The sequence below is a fragment of the Geotrypetes seraphini genome, chromosome 5, assembly GCF_902459505.1.
Source record: "Geotrypetes seraphini chromosome 5, aGeoSer1.1, whole genome shotgun sequence".
Taxonomy (NCBI): Eukaryota; Metazoa; Chordata; class Amphibia; order Gymnophiona; family Dermophiidae; genus Geotrypetes; species Geotrypetes seraphini.
This window is the reverse complement of record NC_047088.1, coordinates 233,851,593-233,874,915: the sequence shown is the minus strand read 5'-3', so window position 1 is coordinate 233,874,915 and position 23,323 is coordinate 233,851,593. Positions and strand designations below refer to the sequence as shown.

General features: G+C 43.0%; 1 protein-coding gene and 1 long non-coding RNA gene across 5 annotated transcripts in view; one reads left to right on the top strand and one right to left on the bottom strand.

Moving 5' to 3' along the window:
* The window catches only part of HNMT (histamine N-methyltransferase), a 41,107-nt gene extending 19,624 nt beyond the window's left edge, over window positions 1–21,483 (top strand). For 2 of the 4 annotated variants that reach the window (XM_033946505.1, XM_033946504.1), the window contains exons 4-7: window positions 6,628–6,735; window positions 12,477–12,607; window positions 14,957–15,050; window positions 18,609–21,483. In XM_033946505.1, the coding sequence (XP_033802396.1) occupies window positions 6,628–6,735; window positions 12,477–12,607; window positions 14,957–15,050; window positions 18,609–18,964 (689 nt within the window). In that variant the 3' untranslated portion in view covers window positions 18,965–21,483. The remainder of the gene's footprint in view (window positions 1–6,627; window positions 6,736–12,476; window positions 12,608–14,956; window positions 15,051–18,608) is intronic. The other 2 variants (XM_033946507.1, XM_033946506.1) reach the window with 2 other exon arrangements.
* The window catches only part of LOC117361328, a 117,473-nt gene that overhangs the window by 37,841 nt on the left and 56,309 nt on the right, over window positions 1–23,323 (bottom strand). The gene's annotated exons all lie outside the window — the stretch shown is intronic.

Genomic DNA, 23,323 nt, shown 5'->3' with positions numbered 1-23,323 from the left:
CCCACTGACTCTTCCATTCGTGAGACTGACATACCATACCTCCGAGGCCTCCAAAAACGGCAGCAACGGTAGCACTCTGAATCGGCTGCTTGTGGCCTTCCCTCTTCTGCATCACTGATAATGTCATCAGTGATGTGGCAGAGGGAAGGCCCTGGCGGGGAAAGCTGCAAAGAAGCACGTTTAGAGCACTGCCATTGCTGCTGCTTTAGGAGGCCTAGGAGCGGAGGTAAGTCAGGTCTTACCAGGGTGGGGGGGTCGCTGAATCGACGAGTCTGATTTTTTCAGTGACTCAGACAGCATTAGTGTTGGGGAGTGTCAGGGACATTTGGGGGAGGCTTCGAGGGTCGATCTTAACTAGGGCTTATTTTGGGGGTAGGGCTTATATTGGTAGCATCTTTAAAAATTATGCTAGGACATATTTTCAGGATAAGTCTTTTTATGGGGGAAACAAGGTATGTATACTCTGGAAGAAAGATGGGAGATAGAAACATTTAAATATCTCTGTGGTGTTAATGTACTTGTGAGTCATTTTCAATGGAGAGGGCATAGCATGAAGTTAAGAGATAGGCTCAGGAGTAATCTTAGGAAATACCTCTTTACAGAAATGATGGTAGATGCATGGAATAGTCTCCCAGTAGAGGTGGAGACAAAGACTGTGTCTGAATTCAAGAAAGCATGGGACAGGCATGTGGAATCTCTTAGGAAGAGGAGGAGATCGTAGATGCTATGGATGAGCAGACTGGAAGGGCCATTTGACCTTTATCTGCAGTAATGTTTTTATGTTTCTATTAACTACCTTTATGAAGAGCATCGCCTAAGGCCGTGAACAGAAGGTACAGTGTAATAAAAAACTTACAGTTTTAACAGCATAACAATAGTGAAATGACCAAAGATAAACATACATACAACAAATGAGGTAAACTTGGAAACATCAAATTGAATCTAATAATAGGATTGCCATGAAACAGTATCAAAAACATACACATTTTACAGCAGAATGACCATGTAATAGAAATATGATAAATGTCAGTACAAATCAAACAATACCATAACCAACAGAATGGAAGAACATTCAAATAACAGATGTAATATGATGTCAGCAGAATGTCAATGAAATGCCTATAAGCACACGTTAGAATATTCGTAAGAACATAAGAATAGCCTTATTGGGTCAGACCAATGGTCCATCAAGCCCAATAACCCATTCTCCTGGTGGCCAATCCCGATCACTAGTACCTGACCAAAACCCAAAGAGTATCGACATTCCATGCAGAATCCCCAAAGAGTAGCAGGATTCAAGAATCCCATAGAGTAGCAAGATTCTAGAATCCCAAAGAGTAGCAACTTCCCATGCTACCGATCCAAGGCAAGCAATGGCTTCCCCCATGTCTTTCTCAATAACATAGATGTGATGTTGCTTTTCTACAATACAGATTCTCATATAATCCACCTTGAATTGAATAGGTAAAGGCAGAATAGAAAACCTGATTAATATAACAAGGAGCCAAGTACAGATATGCAGATTGGGACAAGATAACTAGTAGAGAGTCAGTTGGGATAAATAGATGGGTGGCTAAACTCAAGGCAAGTTATTTGTACAGTTAAACATGATGCAGTATAAGGAACTAGTCTAAACTGCAGTGTGTGTAGTAAGCTAGTCCAGGTGCAGAATGAGTGTAGACCAGGGGTCTCAAAGTCCCTCCTTGAGGGCCGCAATCCAGTCGGGTTTTCAGGATTTCCCCAATGAATATGCATGAGATCTATGTGCATGCATTGCTTTCAATGCATATTCATTGGGGAAATCCTGAAAACCCGACTGGATTGCGGCCCTCAAGAAGGGACTTTGAGATCCCTGGTGTAGACTATAGTCAGTCACACTGTGTATTAAAGGCTTGGGAGAAGATCTAGGGCTTTCACCTACTTCCTGAAGTACAGATAGTCTTAAGTTAGAGGTAGCCCCTTTGGAAGTGAGTTTCAGAAGGTGGGAGCTACTCCTGAAAAGGCTTGGTGGTGGGTATCACACCATACAATTTCTTTTGATGAGGGTACAAAAAGTGATACTCCTTGAGAGGACCTCAGGGGACTCAAATATGTATAAAGTTCTAACTTATTCTTTAAGTACTCTGGCCCGTTTTGACTACGGACCTTGACATAGAGTTTTTAAATTGCTCCCTGTAATATACTGGTAGCCGCCTCCCCCCACCCACACCCCCACCCAATGTTGTGCCAGATTCTGACCAACCCTGGTATCCTGTTTAGCATGTCTAAACAAACTTCACCACTTTGCTTGGCCAAATTGATAGCTAGTTGCTGTGATAGCTACAAGCAATTAATATTCTTTTTTTTTTCACAACATTCAATGATTCACTCAATCCCCATCCAAAATGTATTATGAGAATCAGTTTGCTTTGACAATTTAGGAAGCCTTTTATATTATAAAAAATATCCCGAAAGCTCAAACTGGATAATGTTTTTCTTGCATATCCAGAATTTTCTTAGATTTGTATTTCATAAGAACATGAGCTGCCATTCTGGGAGAGGTCAAAGGTCCATCAACCCAGTATCCAGTTTCCAACAGTGGCCAATCTAGGTCACAAGTACCTGGCAAGATCCCAAACAAGTAAAAGCAAGATCCATAAAGATTCCTGTATATTTTCCCGATGTTGTTACACCTTTAAATAAGAAAAAAACCCAAAAAGCCTTTATTGTAGGATGACTATCCATTTTCTGAGCATATTCAATTACAGCCTTAATAGTGAACGTTGTGGTAGCCTTTAAAATGCAATTATAGTGAGTTTAAATAATTGCAAGAGCCCAAATGCCAAATTGCTGATAATACAAGCTGCCACATCTTTCACTTCACAGTGCTTCCAGACCGTTATTTGTATGCAAAAGAGCAAACTGAAAACCATAGATTAAGTAATTACTTAGTTATTTAGGTTAAAAGAAGTGCTGGGCAAAGACGAGAAAAAACCCAATATCTGTTTAATAAAAACATACAAAATGTATTTGTATTCAGCTAAAATTCAAGCCTGTAAGATGATTTTAGATGTTTAAGGGGGGGGGGGAGGTTCAGCCAAACCTGGTTGGAAGTGAAAAAAATTGCCTTAAAATTTCAGTATTACATATTAGAATTTCAGTAAAGTTCAGTGTGGAAGTAGTGTTGATGGCCTATAAACTCCTTCACAGATCAAGGTAGTTTAAAGTTCATATTAAGGACTCTGTTCCCTCTAAGTCAGTGACTCTCAAACTTTTTTAGCTCTGGCACATTAAATGGAGCAAATGTTTTTCGTGGCACACTATAATTAAAATTGCAAAAACAACAAAAATTAAATGTGAGAGTTATTTAAAGTTCTTTAAACTATGCATGGGTAATTGGAACAACAGTGAAACTAAAGTAGATAGAATAGAATTTCTAATCAATGCAATGGATGTGTTTGTTTTTGAGTGCAAATTAACTCAAAATGCAGCTCGATAGCTGACAAGCAAACACACATTTCATCATCCACCATCTGCAGTTGTTCTCTCTTTTTTTAAATTTGTCTTTTATTTACATCAGAGCTGAAAATCCAAGTTCGCAAAGATAAGATCCAAACGGTAACAAAATCTCAATTGCTTTGTTACTGAAGTTAAGATAAGTACTGCATATAAAATAAGAATAAAATTACTTACATTACATTACATTACATTACATTAGTGATTTTTATTCCGCTTGTGCCTTGCGGTTCAAAGCGGATTACATAGGAAGAGAGCTGGACATTTCCAGGAGGGTACATGACATTGGAGAATGCAGATTGAGGGTATAGACTTAATGACAGAGTGAGTGTGTAGACATAATAACAATGGAAGATAAATCAGGTTATATTACTATGCATATCAAATATTCTGTTTCCATACGTTGGTAGGTAATCGGTTTCGGTAGGGTGAATTAGGTTCCAGGTATTTTTTTTATTTTTATTTAATTATTATTATATATTTTTTTTTTTTTAATATGTATTTTTTGTTGATTGATGGTATGGTGCCAGGGAGTGAGCAAACCTGGTTGGTGGAAGAGGAGAGGGAGATTAGGTAGAATGTAAATACTTTTTGAAGAGCAGCGTTTTGATTTCTTTACAGAATGCTTTGAAGTCAGATGTTGAGGTTAACAATCTAGTGATGGAGGGTTCGAGTTTTGCTGCATGCGTTGCTATGAGGTTATCATAACTTGCAGTTAGTTTTGAAGGACCAATCACATCGAAGAATGATGCTTGTCTGGGTGGTTGTATATCCTTATGCATACAGACACTCATAACATTGTGTACATGACATACATGTCATCTTTACTAGTGTATACTTATGAAGGGAATTTTTAAAAATAAAGTAAAATTCTGGAATCTCTCATGGCACACCTGGAATCTCTTTGGGGCACACCACTGTGCCATAGCATACAGTTTGAGAGACACTGCTTTTTGCAGAGAGGGTGTCCTGTACCTACAGTCCTGCCAGTGGGGGGTGCTGTTTCACTATTACCGTATTTTCTTGCATATAACGCGCGCGTTATACGTGGTTTTTACGTACCGCGCATACCCTTGCACGTTATACGCGTGTGCGCGTTGTACAAAATTTTTTTTACATAGTTCCCCCCCCGACGTCCGATTCACCCCCCCACCGCAGGACCGCTCGCACCCCCACCCCGAAGGACCGCTCGCACGCACCCGCACCCCCACCCCGAAGGACCGCTTGCACGCACTCCCACCCGCACCCCCACCCTGAAGGACCGCTCGCACCCCCACAGCCTCCCGACCCCCCCCATCATGTAGAAGCTCCTACTGGTGTCCTGCTGCTTCCTCTTGGCGGTCCCGACACCTGACACGATCGGGGCAAGAGGGAGCTCAAGCCCTCTTGCCCCAGCCAACCGCGGCACCCCCGACACGATCAGATTTCCTTGTTATAAAAAGAGGACACATGATCCCACCCTATACTGCCCCCCACCCCCACATGAACCTTATATCTTCTTCCCTAAACTTGGGGCTGTATCTGGAGGGCCTCCAAGCATGCGCGGATGCAACATGTAACATTATCGTGTTGCATCTGTGCATGCTCAGAGGCAAACAAGCTCCAACTAAACGCCTTACAAACTGAACTCCTTTGGATCCACAAAGAACATTGCACCTGCAACTGCCCTTCTCTCCTCTGGGAATCAACTACCATAACCACCAAAGACCAAGTCCACAGCCTAGGGGTACTTCTCGACTCTAACTTATCACTTACCGACCATATCTTGCAAGTGGTCTCATCTTTGTTCTACTATCTATGACAACTATGGAAATTTTATGTTGATGCAAATGGCCACGCCTAAAGCTAGACATGGCTTCTAGGCGTAGGTGCTATTCTATAAACCATGCCTAACTTTAGGCACCATTTATTGAATAGTGCCAAGGCTTTTTTTGGTACCGATTTTTTAGCCACAAAGAATTCAGTCACTAATGTGTGATTAGTACACACTAACAGGCTACCGCAGAAAGCTTTAAAGAGTTCTGTGAAATTTAGCCTATTTTCACATTCTAAACTGCATGTTACCGATTTTTTAGAAATATATTTGCTGGGGCATGTCATGGGTGGAAAGCGGGAATTAGCAATGTTATCTGGCTAGATCATCTTATTTCGCATGCACTAACTAAATAACTTGAGGGCTAGATGCACTAAAGTCTCTGATCATCTAACGATCATCACTAAACCAGTTTGATTAGTGTAGTGACCGATCTTATTTGCCAACCCGACATACAAATCGACTCAACATGTGGTTTTCCATACGATCGCTCATTTTCTGATTCCAGCATGCAAATGAGGGCATTAATATTAAAACCAGCCATCTGACTAATGTCCTAACTTTGCATGCCAGAATCAGATCAGAAAAGCCGACAAGTCTAGATCTGTCTGTAACACAGTTACCGACAGGTCTGCCTAGTTTTTTTTCTTTTTTTTTTCTATGGGCATAGATGTGCCCATAAAAAAAATGGCATGTCATGGGTGCCTGGTGGGGCTTTAGGTGCGGTGGGGGGGGGGAGAGTTCACCATGGCAAGAGGGAGTGGGCATCCCACCTGCCAATCTTCAGTTGGGGGTGTCAGTTTGGGGAGGTTTCTGGGGTTTGGGAGGGCCAGCGCTAGGAGGGAGTCAGCCATCTCTCCTGCCATTCATTGTGTCAGCGGTGTCATGGTGTTGGCAGGAGGGGGGAGGACTGTCATCGGGGGAGGGGGCTTTTTTTAATGGGACATATATTTTGTAACACATCTGTGCCATTAAAACAAGAAAAAAGCCCCAACAGCTGAGTTACAGAATGGGTCTTCCCTTGTCACTCATCTGTTCAGGCTTCCCCACATTTGCCCTGCACATGTGCCAAAGTTGCTCTGATAGCGACTGGTCGGTCGGGATTATGGTGAACCTCCGTGCAAATCATTTTCATGGACACTTGTTGGAACATCGATTGCTGTTCTACATTCATCCAATAAATCGTTCTTTTAGGAAATCATGTTAAGTCTGACCATCCTACTTGGAAAAAGATCTTTGAAAATTGCCCTTCCCAAGTGCAGTGAGATGAGTTAACCTGAAAGTTAGACTACGCTGAAAATATTTCCTTTTTGTGCTAGGTGAAATTGATCTGCAAATGATCTCACAAATACAGACTCACCTTCCGGGTGTTCTTCTCAACTATGATGTTATCGAACCTACCCAAGAGCACATTCTCAAGTTCAAAGGTGAGCTACTCCTGTTTATGAACTTGTAGCCCTATGGATTTTATTTTATGAAGGTGTATATAGAAGGGATCTATGAGCTTGTTTAAGTTCATTTCACCTTAAAAGACCATAGCTGAGGAGCTCAAGGCAAGTTTGGGATCAGGGAAAGAACTTAGAAACTCAGGTTTAGAAGTGAACAGGAAGGCCCAGATGACCTCAGCATTATGCTAAATATGTATGTATAAAGTACTAGTGTTTAAGCCCGTTACATTAACGGGTGCTAGAAAGCAGCCCCCTTTCCCTCTCCCCCTCCAGTTCCTCCCTGACTGTCTCTCAGTGGCCCCCTTCTGTCTCCCCCCCCCCAGCAAAGCTGCCTGCTTCCCAGCACACCCCTCCCCCCAAAGCAGCCCCCTTTCCCTCTCCCCCTCCAGTTCATCTGCCCCATTTCATCCTCTTCCCTTTGATCAAGGTCTCTCCCTACCTGTTAAGATGCATTATCTCTCACCTCCCAGTTCTGGCCCCTGTAATTTAGCATAGCTGTAAAAGATCGGCCCTCTCCCTTGCTCTTCCCTCAATTTCATACCCTCTTCTCCCCCTCCCTTTCTGCGGGTCGGGCGTCATCCTTACATTGTCCGCTCCCCGCCGGTATGCAGGTCGGCAAATAACCGGCAGAGCCAGCAAAATACAGGCTGCTTCCGGGAAGCATGGAAGAGAGGCCGCCGCTGTTCCTCCTCGCCTGCCTTTGCGTCCCCTTGTTGCTGGGCGGCGGCAGCGCCCTGGACCTGCACTTTTTGGGCCTCGAGGCTGAAGTGGCACTCAACCTGTTGCTGGGGGCGGACTGGACACGAAATTCGTGGTGCCGGAAAGGCTCTGGACGCAAGCTGGGAGGAAGACCGGCGGTTGCTGAGGCTGCGGCCGCCCGGAGATTGTGCTCAGCTGCCCAGGAATCCCGTTACACTCTCGGTGCGCCTCCGGGTCCATGTGCACGGCCTGCACTGCACACTCCAAAGAGGGGAGCAGAAGGAACGGCAATGGCGACAGCGGTTTGTTTTGCAGTGAGTAAGGGCGGGAGGGGGGGAAGCACCAGAGTGTTCCCTGCCGCCGCGTTCTAAAATAGAATCTGCCCATGGATCACACACCACAGCAGCAGGGAACACAAAACCTTAAATGCGCATGTGGCGCTTAGGGTTTTATTATATAGGATTTAGCTGCAGTCTTGCACTAAGCCTGGAAGGTAAGCCAGACATGTTGATATAAATAAGCATTTTTTCCTTTCATTCTGAACCTGGGCTTGGGTGGCCTTATTTATTTACACAAATCTTATCATAGGCCTAGAATCCTGACCCTTGGTACTCCATTATTGTACTCTCTTCTCCATTTGATTCATTACATTATATTTGACTTGATATTTATTATTTATTAAAAAATTTTTTATACTGCTTATAAGAAATAAGTAGTTTACAATCGACATATATAATTATTTAAAAACAACACATCTTATATCTATTTAAAAAACAACCTACTACTATCCACATTGCTGACCAAGTTATTCTTATCCATGTAATGCCATCATCAAAACAATGGTTCCGCTGATCTTTATCAATATCACTGCTCCTATAAAGCTAACAGTCCCACAAAGCCTTTTCACATAAACGTAGCGACAAATAATTGAGTTTTCAAAAGTTTTTTAAAAATATCTCTCGGTCTACACTAGCTCAACTGTCCTGACAATTTGTCCCACAAATTCACACCCGCAACAGAGAACATCGAATCTCATCATATTTTCAGATCTTAGTATCTTTCTTGGATCGTATATCTCCAACAAATCTTGAAAACATATAGCACTTGTTATAATATGAGTCATTCTTGCAGCAGAATTCATCAATACTTGCAATGCTTTACCTAAGTAACAGGCTTCTTTCTACCACTATTACAAATGAGGAAAATTAAAAATAACCTGATGCCAGTATTCACTTGGCTCTGTCCTAGTAGAGAGAACTGGACAGGGTTGCCTAATTAACTTTATTGGGATGTTCGGCCCAACTCCAAGCACTCTTCCTAGAACAGCACTCTGTGCCGATTTTTTTCTGGCACCCAGATTTGGGCACCCTATACTGAGGAGTGTGTGGCGTAGTGGTTAGAGTTACCGCCTCAGCACCCTGTGGTTGTGGGTTCAAACCTCAAACTGCTCCTTGTGACTTACTGGGTAAGTCACTTAATCCTCCACTGCCCCAAATTAGATAGAATGTGAGCCTGCTGGGACAGATAGGGAATATGATTAAGTATCTGATTTGTGACCAGTTCTGAGCTCCTTTGGGAGGATGGGCTAAAAAATTGAATGACTAAATAAATATGTGATTTACTTGTACTGTTTCTAGAATAGTGCCTAGCACTTAACTGCATCATGTTACTGTCAATTACTGGTATCAATAATGTGTGTAAGTGCGAGTATTCTATAAATATACTGTGCGTGCTATATTGAGACCTGATTCTTATAGTGTGACCAAAGTTGCACGCATAAATCTGTGCTCATTGCCAATTTGCGCGTACAACTTAATTGTTTAACAAGCTAATCAGTGCCAATAACTGCCAATTAACAAATAATAATTGGCACTAATTAGAATTTGCACGCACAAATTTCTAAGGCCCTCTTTTACTAAGCTGTGGTAGAGGTTTCTACTGTGGCCCAGAGTGCTACGTGCTCTGGTGCAGCTCTAACACTCATAGGTATTCTATGAGCGTCAGGAGCATTTAGCGCTCCGGCCTGTAGTAGAAACATCTACCATGGCTTAGTAAATTGGGGGGGAGGGGGGTCGTAAGTGCATTCTGTAAGGTGGTACACTTCTAGCGTGCCATTTCTAAAGGGGGTGTGGCTAAGGAAGCAGCATGGGCAGGTTGTGGGCATTCCTAAAATTTAGATACACTGTTATAGAACATGACTGATCTGAATATTTAGGTGCAGGTATTTAGGCCTGGTTTTCATTAAAAGGTGCAGGAATGTTTATTAAAAAATCTATACAAAATTGTAATCCAAAGAAGTGGCTCTCATATACATGGAGTACGGACCCAACACAGTCTGTGTTTCGGAGAAACACTCCTTCCTCAGGGATCCAAAATATCCTATGTATCACAGAAAGAGAGTCATATGGAGAACCAATTAAAATTTGTGAGTCGAAAACAAAACTTCTTCCGGGCTAATGCACAGTGTGAATACTGCAACCGAAAGTGAAAGGTTTTCATAAAAACATAAGATTTGCCACTTCTGGGTCAGACCAGGTCACACGGCGGCCTTTAGGTCAAAGACCAGTGCCATATTTGGTCTAGCTTTACTTGCGTATGTTCTGTTCCAGTAGGAACTTATCCAACCTTGTCTTGAATTCCTGAAGGGTGGCTTCCCCTATAACAGCCTCCGGAAGAGCGTTCCAGATTTCTACCACTCTCTGGGTGAAGAAGAACTTCCTTACGTTTGTACGGAATGTTTTCCCTTCTAACTTTAGTGAGTGCCCTCTCATTGTCTTCACTATGGAGAGGATGAACAATCTCGCTTTCTCTACTAAGTCAATTCCTTTCAATATCTTGAATGTTTTGATCATGTCCCCTCTCAGTCTTCTCTTTTCAAGGGAGAAGAAGCCCAATTTCTCTAGCCTCTTATTGTAGGGCAGTATCCCCAGTCTATTAACCATTTTTGTCACTCTTCTCTGGACCCTTTCGAGTAGTACTATGTCCTTTTTCATGTATGGCGACCAGTGTTGGACGCAGTATTCCAACTGGTGACATACCAATGGCCCAGTATAATGGCATGATAACCTTTTCAGATCTGTTTGTGATCCTCTTCTTAATCATTCCTAGCATTCTGTTTGCCCTTTTCGTCGCCGCCGTACTTTGCGCGGATGGTTTCATTGACTTGTCTACAAGTACTCCCAAGTCTTTTTCCTGGGGGCTCTCTCCGAGTATAGCACCGGACATCCTGTATTCGTGCATATGATTTTTGTTACCGACATGCATCACCTTGCACTTATCCATGTTGAACCTCATTTGACATTTCGCGGCCCATTCCTAAAGCGTATTTATGTCTCTTTGTAGGTCTTTGCAAATCCTTCTGTGTCCTCACTACTCTGAATAACTTTGTATCGTCCGCAAATTTAGTCACCTAAATGTTAGTTACGCTTACGGGCGCTATGTATGATTCTATAAACTGTGCCTAACTCAAGAGACAGTTTATAGAATCACAATAAGTCCCATTCTTTTTGGTGTTGATGTTTTAGGTGACATATATAGAACTTGGCCTTTGGGGCCTCTTTCTAAAAAATAAAAAAATGTCTGCCATTAGGTGCCTAGATTGGCACATCTAGCAACTCTAGATGTCTAACTTAATATTTTAATTGATCTAATCAGTGCTGTTAATTTGACCACAACATTAAAAACTAATTTAAAAAAATAATAAAATTTCAGAAATGCGTCTAACTCGGTAAGAGCCATTTTAGGTATCTATACCGAGGCACCTACCCAAAATGTAGGTGGAGTTAAGGGTGGAGTTTGGGCATTGAAAAAGTTAGGCTCCAGTAATTTGGGCCAAGGAAAAGCTGGCCTAATGTACCGGTGCCTAAGTTAGAGATGCCTAACTTTGCTTGACATGCAGTAGTTGCCGCTTTCAACAGCACCTATCAGTTTAGGTACCGTTTGTAGATTCAGGCCCTTGATGTCACTGTTTACAGTCACTGTTTAGAGAGCTGCCTTTATAGACTATTATCCTCTAAAATAAAACCCTAAGTGCATGTGATCCCTGCCTCCGTGATTTGTGCTTCCGTGGCCGTATTCCATTTGCGCCGCATGCGGCTGTTTGTGGCACATGCGGCGGTTAGAAGCTGGTCTCAATGAAAAAAATAAACAATGCTGGCCTACATGAAAAAAAACGCTGCCCACGGAAACGAACAGGAAGTGAAGGACCGCCGCATGCAGTTGCGCAATCAACTCTAACTCATTATCCCTCTCTCCTCCTCTTCACCCTGATGTCCCGGACTCCCTCTTCTCCATCATCTGCCCCTGTCCATTTCAGGGGGGGGGAGGGAATCGAGCACCCTGGAGCAGGAGGACAGGGAGAGAGTGTGAGGGTTGGAGATAGCGATGCTGCAGGAACCCTGGCAATGGGAAGAGGAGGAGAGGGCCCGATGATCTGGATGATAGGGAGAGACCGCTGGAATTTGGAACAAATGGTGCTGCTGGACAGGGGGAAGGTAAAAGGAAGGGAGAAGTGCTACTGCTGGACAGGGGGAGTAGGGAAGAGGTGCTGCTGGACAGGGGGGAGGTAAAACCAATGGAGAAAGGCTGCTGCTGAATAGAGGGAGCAGGGAAGGGGTGCTGCTAGACAAGGGGAGGTAAAAGGAAGGGAAAAGACCTACTGCTAGACAGTGGGAGCAGAGAAGGGGGGGGTTGCTGGATAGGGAGGAGAAAAAAGTAAAGAAGAAGGGCTGCTAGCACCCGTTAATGTAACGGGCTAAAAAAACTAGTTATTTAATAATATAATAGCTTTGAGCACTCATTTAGAAGTGAAGTTATCAATGTGGGTTTTTGTTAAGACGTGTTATTTTACCACAGATATCATTTTACGCATTGAGGTCTAGTTACTAGTTAGGAGTTAAAATATAATAACATGTCCTAACTGTAGCCCACAATGATAGCTTTGCCCCATAATCTGTATTCACATTAAAAGCAAATAAAGTAGTTTGAAATCAGCAACTAAAGTTTAAGTACTGCGTTTCCAGATCTTGTTGCAAAGACATCAGATCTCAAGAATATAAACTTCACCTGGCATATGAAGACCTCAAGTGAATATGAAAAAGACATGAATGAAACCCAGGAATCCAAAACATTTGATTTTATTCACTTAATCCAGGTAACAATCTTACTACTCTGGCATTAGCTATGCAGTTGTGATTCTGAAATTCATCTTCCTAAATTCCAGATCATTGAAAGGGTAATTCTGTAACAGGCCACCTAGCCTGTACACCAAATATACCAGCCTTCAAAGGAAAGATGTCTGAGAATTATTCTTCAGAAAATACGCAAATGCGTTTACACCTGCTCTTTAGGACACACAATGGTTCTGATATTCGGCTGGCCAAGGGGGTTATTCCTGGATATTCAACGTTGGGCCCTATTGGGCTTCAGCTTTGAATATCAGGTTATTTTTGAACTGGCTAACCCATAGCTGCTTAAGCCAATATTCACCATTTAAGCGCCATAGGTTAACTGTAAGCACATAAAGATAGGATAGACTTTTATGCGGCCCCATTTATGTGCTTAACCTGGCCGTTTAAGGGCTGAATATCATTGTAAAATGCTAAAGTATGCAAGTCTGTCCGTCAACCAGTTTCTAATCCAGTTAAACATAGAAACATAGAAATAGACGGCAGATAAGGGCCCACGGCCCATCTAGTCTACCCACCTTAATGTCCCTCCCCTACCTTTGCCCTGTGAATAGATCCCATGTGCCGATCCCATTTGGCCTTAAAATCAGGCACGCTGCTGGCCTCAATCACCTGTAGTGGAAGACTATTCCAGCGATCAACCACTCTTTCGGTGAAAAAGAATTTCCTGGTGTCACCTCGTAGTTTCCCGCCCCTGATTTTCAACGGATGCCCTCTTGTTGTCGTGGGACCCTTGAAAAAGAAGATATCTTCCTCCGCCACTTTGGGTCCTAACTTCAGCCCGTCAAGTTTGTTCAAGAGGCTCCTATGAGGAACCGTGTCAATCGAGCACATCATGCAAAGAGAAAAATCAGTAGAGAAAGATACTGTGCTTTACAAGGATGAAGGTCAGCACAAAGGAGAAAGACCAGAAACGCAGCTAAAGATGTCTCTCTATCAAAAATTAGCTACCTGACTAAAGACCATAAAAAGGTTCAGGACAACTATCCATAGATTGTGATGTCCTTTTACTAAGCTTTGCTAAGAAATGGGTTTAACAAGCGGCTACCCGGGACTTTCCCTGACGCTGTGCCTATTTTTAACATAGCTGTCATAAGGGGCACTTTTGCATTACTTGAATTTCTTTGCGTGCACTAATGTTTGCATTAGTGCAAGCCCGTTAAAAAATCGTTATCACGGGCGCGCTTACTGCTTCCTATTTAGGTTAGACACTCTAACCAGTTAGGGCTCCTTTTACAAAGGTGCGCTAGGGCCTTAACACGCGGAATAGCGCACGCTAAATTGCTGCACGTGCTAGCCGCTACCGCCTCCTTTTAAGCAGGCAGTAGTTTTTCGGCTGAGACTGGAGTCGGTCCAGAGAATGGCCACCCGGATGGTCTCGGGACTCAAGGATCTCCCATACGAGGAACAGCTGGATAAGTTGCAGCTGTACTCACTCGAGGAACGCAGAGAGAGGGGTGACATGATCGAGACATTCAAGTACCTCACGGGCCACATCGAGGTGGAAGAAGATATCTTCTTTTTCAAGAGTCCCGCTTCAACAAGGGGGCATCCGTGGAAAATCAGGGGCGGGAAACTGCACGGGGACACCAGGAAATTCTTTTTCACTGAAAGGGTGGTTGATTGCTGGAATAGTCTTCCACTTCAGGTTATTGAGGCCAGCAGCGTGCCTGATTTTAAGGCCAAATGGGATAGACACGTGGGATCTATTCACAGAGAAAGGTAGGGGAGGGTCATTGGGGTGGGCAGACTAGATGGGCCGTGGCCCTTATCTGTCGTCTATTTCTGTTTCTATAGCGCGCGCTAATCTGTTGCGTGCGCTAAAACCACTAGCATACCTTAGTAAAAGGAGCCCTTAGTGTGGCATCAGTGTATACATGGTAGCTGATTAACATATCCCTGCCATTTTCCACTCCGACATGCCCCACTAAAAAATATAAAATATAAAAAAAGCCATAATTAGCATACAGCATGCAAAGATGGCAAAACTAACATGAAGGATTTAGCTTAGCCGTGTTAACCCATTTTTGCTGCATTAGGCACACCTTAGTACTTAATGCAGCTTAGCAAAAGGAGTCCACACTGTGATATAACACGCATTGTCTTAATTGCCTATAAGGAGAGCAAGTTGCAGAATGTGTAGCCTCTTAAAAACCTTAATTATGCCTTAGCACTTTTTTTTTTTTTAGTTGCAGTGACAAAGTAAAATTGTGGGCACTATACTAGCCTTTCATAAAATAGATCAGCAACTTAAATACACCATGCAAATTATACAGTATATATATATATATTTTTATTTATTTATTTATCATCAGATGATGTATTATGTAAAAGATGCATCTTCAACTCTTAAATTCTTCAAGAGCTTATTGGCATCAAATGGGATACTTCTTATCCTTATTATTTCAGGTAAGTGGACTCCGCATAGAAAGAATAGTTTAAACTAGCTTTGATATTTTGAATCTAGGAAATACGGACACGTCAATAAGACTCACGAGAGAGCCAGTGAAAAGAATTGAGCAACAATATAAATTACCTTGTAATGTAAATTGTAAATTCATTTAAAGGGGGATGTTATCATAGGCAGGCTTTTAGAATACAGTCAAACCTCGGTTTGCGAGTAACGCGGTTTGCGAGTGTTTTGCAAGACGAGCAAAACACTCAAGCACATCGTGCTTCGCAAACCGAGAATTGACTTTAATTAATTAAAAGGCTTGATCGGCACTGATAAATTAACAATTAGTACCTTGTAACTGATGTAAATTGGACTTAATTGGAAGGTAGGTACCTAACTTGGTAGACGCCTAGTTCAAGATGCCGGTCAGAAAGTAGGCATGGTTAGGGGGCAAATTGTGGGCGTATTTTTCATGTAGACGCCTAACTTATGCGCACTCATGTAAGCTAAGAAAACCCTGGCATAAATAGGGTGCGCTTAAAGTTAGGATACCTATCGACACCTAAGCCCACTTTAGGCACCGCTAAGTGTGATTCTATAAAGTGTGCCTAACATTTATAGAATCACCCATAAGCGCCACACTGCTCAGTGCCTAAGTTTTAGGCACTGTTAATCGAGGCCTTACTGTTTCCTATTTAGGAGGCGCTAAGTGCTCCTGGGTTAACAGTGCATTAGGCACAGTAAATATAATGTGCTAGCTGGCCAAAACGTCCACTCCCGCTCTCTACCCATGCCATGCCCCCTACATGAAACATTATGAAAAATTCAGTTGCATGATGGCCAGTTTCTGTGCATTGACCCCTCATTAAGGGCTTAACAACCCTTAGTAATAGGGCTCCAAGGTCTCCTTGCATAAAATGGGACCTTTCCTAAATTAGCACATGTTAATGGTAAAATAACATATCATAATGGTAGCTCTTAAGCAGTGATAAATTGCCACATCTGCATTCAATCATTATTGTTGATGCTTATGCTAGTATTTTATAAAACACATAGGCCCTGATTCTATAAATGGCATCTAGTGGCTAGGCGCTGCTCGGTGTAGCTGTCAATCAAAAGCTAGATGTCGTTTGTAGAATCGGCTTTAGCAGCGCCTAACTCAAATTAGGCACTGGAATATTAGGCCAGGGTTTTCTTGGCCTAATGTACTGGCGCCTAACACAGATGCCTACTGGCGCCTAATACAATCCATAGGGTAGGCACGGGTAGGCATGAGTAGGTTCCTTGGTGTAGACGCCTACATGGCGCTTACCAAGTTAGGGACCTACCCGAAAATTAATTATTTTTTTAATTAAATCTTTATTGATTTTTAATCTAAAACAGTGGCATACAAATGAAAGAACAGTATGTGCATCTACATCAGTACGAGTCCCGATCTAGGCACCTATTGGTAGGCACTGTGTATAGAATCAGGGCCATAGTCCCTTATTTGTCTTTATGAAAATGCTCAGATGGGGCTGCTGAAAAGTTCTCAGCCCAACCAAGAAGAGAATGATGTGGAGCCATGAAATGCACATGTTATTCCACACTTTATTTGGCACTTTTCGTTTCAGTGATATGAAATAAAACGAAAAGTGTCAAGAAAAAGCATGGAATATTGTCACACCCCCGGTACCGGGTAGTCAGAATGGCTACCGGGCAGTGTGCAAAAACACAGTCACTGGCGTGCCTTCGCGGGTTGAAGGCCCTGCTGGTACTAATATGAGGAGCAAAAATAAAAATCAGAACAGCCTGATTCCCCTCAGAATGATAAGTCTTTAATGCACAACATAGCTTCATTCAGCCATGTGCTTAATGCTCAAAAGTTTAAGGCAAAAACACAAGAAACAAATACAAACAGAACTTGATCTTGCATGAGACTGCACTCAGCCTTTCCTCAGGTAAGTACAATAGTCCTCAAACAGCTTTTTCACAGAAGAAAAGAAAAACTGCAAAAACAGGAGCTGATAAACTTGCACAGTCTTTATAGCAGTCATTCATGAAAGTTCATTACTCTCAATAAAGCACACTGTGGTTGCCTGGCTCCAATCAGGCTTCTCCAGCCGGCTTCAGTAACTGGTGGAGATGGGGAATTGCTGAATCCACAATTAAAGCTGCCAATACTGGCCCCACAATCCCAACCCAAGGATCTTCTGTGGATTCTCCCCACACAATTCCCACTAACACACTCAGTGGCACAGTTCTCCAAACAGAGTAAAAGAAAGAAAAACCATACTTCACATGGAAGATTGCACAGTCCTTCAGCAGTGAGCTTGGCAATGCTCACTCTCCCAGCACAAGTCTCAGCATTCAAAAAACAAACACAGGGCCAAAATCAAACTTAGCTTTGTTCCATAGGCACCTCCTCAGGTTCCAGGTAAGTGTCCATAACTTCCTCTGCCTGAGAGCAGACCGGCTGGTTCACCAGAGGGACAGCTTCTAAGTCTTCCATTTCAATCTCATTCACTTGGTTGTCCCGGGAGCACCTGGCCATAAGTCTCCTTCCACTGCTGGATCCAGACTGCCTTTTCCAAGCTTGCTCTGCTGACTTTGATTAGACCTGAGAAAGCCACGCCCTAACCTGAGGGGGGGATTGGCGGGCTTTTGCTGAGCCTTCTGCTGCTGCTCAATTAACTTCAGCAGGTGAGTACTAGCATGATTAGGAGTCTGCCTGCTAGGGTGCATTTTGCTAGGAGCTGCTCTAGGCTTAGAGAAGTTAATAGGCTCATCCTGCTTCCCCTCCTCCCAGGGCTCCTGCTCTTGGGCACTCTCATAAGGGCTAGAGTCTTGCTGTCTGCTGTTGGAAGAGCTGCTGCATTGATCAGTTCTTCTCAAGGTTAGGGGTTTTTGTCCTTTCCCTGGCACAAACCTAACTACAGTGCCGGGTTTGTGACAATATCTTGAAATCTTCATGGCTCCACATCATTCTCTTCTTGGCTGGTCTGAGAACTTTTCAGCGGCCCCCTCCTACTGTGATGTCACAATGCTTCATTCCACCAATGCCTAAGAGCCAACCTCATCGTTGATGTCACAATGGCTTCGTTTCCCTATACTTGTGCCCCTTTACTAGATGCATTTGCCTCACTGAGATGAAAAGTGTGGAGTATCTTGAAAGCTTCATGGCTCCACATCATTCTCTTCTTGGCTGGACTGAGAACTTTTCAGTGGCCCCCTCGTATATAGGCACCTACTTGGCCTCTTAACCCAGGTGCCCAGTTATAAAATTTTCTTTATTACATCCTGATATGTTTGTTTTAAAATGACTGATCTTTTCCATTTGGTATGGTCCTCAAGTTTCTTTTAAAGATCCTGTTGGAAAAATCTATTGATGCCGCAGTCTGACCTGGAAATACATCTTCCCATCAAAATTTGACCTTGTTCTTTTTGTAATGTGTTATTTACCGTTTACTCTCATTGTGTGGACTAGCACAGCAACCCCACGACATATGTTTTGTGTAGAAACTTTGACATTTCCTCATGTCAACAAATATCTTTGCACTTACCAACTCTTTAATTACATGATCTTCTATTAGGAAGCAGTGGTTGGGCAAGTTTATGGAAGACATATGGACATCGTTTACCACTGAATGATCTTTGTGTATACATCACGTCTTCTGACATCAAAAACATGCTTGATGAAGCAGAGTACAAGTACACATATTATGAGCTGCCGTCTGAAATGGACATAACAGAATGTTTTGTTGAAGGCAGTAAAACGGGAACACTGTTGTTGGATTTTTTGACAGAAACCTATAACTTTGAGAAAACTGCGCCACCTGATCTGAAAGCAGAAATAATGGACACTCTCAAGCAGCCTGAATGCAGCATAATAAGAGACGGAAAGATAATTTTTAATAACACCCTGACTGCACTCCTTGTTGAACCATAAATATATTATGCAGTTTGTCACATGATTAATTTCTCAAATCAAATCTTGTATGTACTACTACTGCTTATCATTTATATAGCACCACTAGAGGTACACAGCGCTGTATACAAAACATGTAAGAGACAGTCCCTGCTTCACAGAGCTTATAATTTAATAAAAACAGACAAACAGGACTAATAAGGGATTACGGAATTGCTTATGGTGGGAATGATTATTTTTTAAAATGGACTATTTATAAGCAAATAGGAGTTAGGAGTTAAGAGCAATCTCAAAAAGGTGGGCTTTTAACCTAGATTTGAATGTAGCCAGGGGAAGTGGCGCCTAGGGCGGTGGTGTCTCTCCAACTTCCTCTTCTCCGCCCACCCCGTTACTTCCCAACCCCTCCTGCTGCGCTTACGGTCCCTTCCTTTCCCCGTACCTTTCTCAATTTCCCAGGCGAAAGCAACGGCACAAACTTGCTGCCCGCATCATGTTGGCTATCCCTCTGACATCACTTCCTAGGTGCGGGGCCCGGAAGTGACATCAGAGAGAGGCGACACCAACGTGGGCAGCAAGTCTGTAATGCTGTTTGCACAGAAAAAAATTGAAAGAGGTGCAAGGGAAGGGGCACACGCGCATGGCAGGGGGAATCGGGAAGGAGAGGGGGCGAAGAGGAGGACGGGTGTCTGTGCCCTTTATAAAGACCATGCCCGGGGCATACCACACCCCCTCCTTTACTATACCAGTGGCTAGAAGTAAAGCTTGTCTTAGGAAGCCTATTCCAGCCAGTTGAGCTCAGTTTCTTAATTTTAATTACTAAAAAGTTGAATTAAACATTTAAATACAGAGCCATTCACAAGATTTGAGTTGGCACAAAAATATTTATTCATACTCTAATACCAGACGATAAGCCGGAATATCATAAAAACATGATCAGCATATATTAATTTGTTTATAAAATATACATCAGTAATTATTTCTGCAGCAGTACCATGACACAGCATTTCTGAAAGTGAATTTCCCATGAATCGTGCTGAGCAATATGACAGGTATATGGATATGAATATATTGGAGGTTAAGTCAGGCTATTTTAGCAGTAGTTTCATGCCAATAAGATCCAAGCTGACCAATAAGGATGCCTGCTGAGGATGATTCACAATGCTACTCGAGGGCTGGGAGGAGGGTTTAGAATGCTGATCAATGTGGTGGGGGCTCACAATGCTGCTCAGGAGACTGTGGAGATGTTGGGAATACTGATCTATGCCAGGGTTGTGTTTTCATGGCGTAGTAACTGCCTGCCAGCAGTACAGGTGTACATGCTGCCTTACTGACAGTGCATACAAGCCCCTAAATAACAGGCACAAATATTACATAATTGCTATACAGTTAGATGTGGACTTTGTATAGTTTTAGAAGCATGTGGATGTAGAACAAATTAGGATTTGAATGTTACTATGTTATATAATAAACTAGTGTTTAAGCCCGTTACAAGCAACATTTCCCACCCTTCCCTGTGCAACAGCAGCATTTCCTGGCCTTCCCTGTGCAGAAGCAGCATTTCCCACCCTTCCCTGTGCAACAGCAGCATTTCCTGGCCTTCCCTGTGCAGAAGCAGTATTTCCCACCCTTCCCTGTGCAACAGCAGCATTTCCCGCCTCCCCCTTCCTTTCCAGACATAAGACCAGTGGTGAATCTAAGGCCTGTAGCAATTTCTAAAAGCATTCTCTGATTTGGTTCATTAATAAGAGACAACTGCAAATTCCTTTTTCTCAGCGCTCACAGCCTTTATGAGACCAGCTAAATTTCCTCCTGTCCCCATGTCTGATCGTTTGGGGTAAAGAATTTTGCTCTCTGCTTGTTCCCTTTCTATTATCTGCCGTGTTTAAATTGAGAGAAAAGCGCTCCACCGCGCTACCGCTGGCTTCGGCGTCTTCTATCCACTGCAGCCAACCCTAGCGGAAACAGGAAGTAGTCAGAGAGGGCAGGCCGCAGTGGACAGAAGACGGCAAAGCCAGCGTTAGCGCGGTGCAGCGCTTTTCTCAATTTAAACGCGGGTAAGCCGTCGAGAAGGAGGAGGCTTTGGCGGTGGTGGTTTTGGCGGTTAGTGAGGGCGGGAGGGGGGAGTCGCTGGCTGTGCTGTGCTTTCCCGATCTGGCCGCCGCATACGCACTCTGACCACGGACCTACGGATCACAGATCACGCAGGTTTGAGTGCGCATGCACGGCTAGCGTTTTATTATATAGGATTTGCTGTCTTCTGAAACTTTGTTGACTTATTTAAATATTTATCCCATGTTCATTTTACAGGAATTATAGTAACTATTATTGAATACTGAATAATATAATCCATAACTCTATTAAATGCCTCGAGGACACATGATGAGAGCTTTTAACTCAGGGTCTCTCAAACTGTGTGCCAAGGCACAGTGGTGTGCCACGAGAGATTCCAGAATTTTACTTTATTTTTAAAAATTCCCTTCGTTATGTATACACTAGAATAGATGACATGTACGTTTCGTACACAAGAGTCTGTCAATGTTATGAGCATCTGTGTGTGTATGGAAACAACCACCCAGACAAGCATCATTCTTTGAAGTGATTGGTCTTTGAAAACTAATGGCAAGTACAGTAGAACCTTGGTTTGCAAGCATAATTCGCTCCAGAAGCATGCTTGTAAACCAAAGTGCTCATATATCAAAGCACATTTCCCCTTAGAAAACAATGGAAATGCGGGCAATTCGTTCCACATTCCAAAAAAGACACCCCCCCCCCGAGGCCACTGGCACCCCCCCCCCAAGGCCACTGGCACACTTCCACTCCACCCCCCGGAACTGACTTCGCCCACCCCACCCCGGAGAACCGCGATCGGGTACTGGCACTGGCACCAACCCACAGGACCGCTGATTCTGCTGGGCCTTGAGCATCTGCGCATGTTTAAGGCCTTCTGGCTCCCGCTCTCTCTGAGATTCTAATGAGATTCTCGCTGTGTCCGAGAATCTCATTAGAATCTCGGAGAGAGCGGGATCCAGAAGGCCTTGAGCATGCGCAGATGCTCAAGGCTCAGCGGCAAGCGGCATGCTCTTTGGGCACCAGCACATCCTGTGGGTTGGTGCTGCATGCTGGTGCCCAATCATGGTAAGGGTTTGGGCGGGGGGGGGGGGGTGGTGATGCCTCAAATATTGAGTCAATGCTCGGTTTGCGAGGCAAGATTTGCGAGAGTGTTTTTCTCGTCTTGCAAAACACTCGCAAACCGAGGTTTGACTGTAATTTTATTTTTTATGGAGTAGTTATCCTAACTTGAGCAACAAAGCAATCTGGGCTTTGTTACCATTTGGATCTTCTTATCTCTGCAAACTTGAATCCTCAGCTCTGACAGAAATTAAATAAATAAATAAAGATAATGACTGCAGATGTTGGATGATGAAACAGGTGTTTGCTTGTTGACTATCGAGCTGTGTTTTGAGTTAATTTGCACTGATTAGCAATTCTATTATATCTACTTTAGTTTCACCATTGTTACAATTACCCAGACACAGCATAAAGAACTTTAAATAAATAACTCTCAGATATAATTTTCGGTTAGTTCTGCAATTTTATAATTTAAATTATAATGTGCTGTAAAAAACATTTGCTCCGATTAGTGTACTGAAGCTAATAAAGTTTGAGAGACACTGTTACAATTATACATACAAAATCGTTATAATGGAGGGGCTAAGAAGACGACGAGATAAGGATCTTTGTAGGGGACAAGCGTTGGATGACTATGATAAAACCTTTACGGATCCCGATGTGAGAATTTGAATCGGAAGACTTTACATGGTTCCCAGCATCGTCAGATAAGTCACTCTGTAACTTATGTGGCGGGGTTTTCTTCATTTTGAGACTTTTCAAGAGAGTTGGGTTGGAGGTTTTTTTGCCTGTGATAGTTAAAGAGGCATATTTTTAACATTGTGTGCATAATACTGTCGGATGTGATTTGAGGCTTTTTCTCCACCTTGATAGTTGTAAAAGAGCTTGAAGTCTCTAATGATTAGCTCCTTCATTGATACAAGTATTACAATTTTGTATGTATAGTTTTGGACATTAGTGATTGTTATCCTCTATATTATTTGTGTGTGTAGAACATAGAATAACATGTGAGCACCCAGATTCCATTACAGAACAAGAGTGGTAGTGTTAATTTCTCTATCCTGCTTTTCTTCTGATGTTCCTACCTCTGTTGCTGCCTGCCCAGGCTGATCCAGGCTTTGCTGCCTATTCAATCCAATCCAATCCTTAGTCTTATACACCGGGTCATTCCCCACAGGGACTCAAACCAGTTAACAAAAGTTAATTTAAAAGAACATAGGAGAACAATAATTGGACAGGAAATTCATCTAT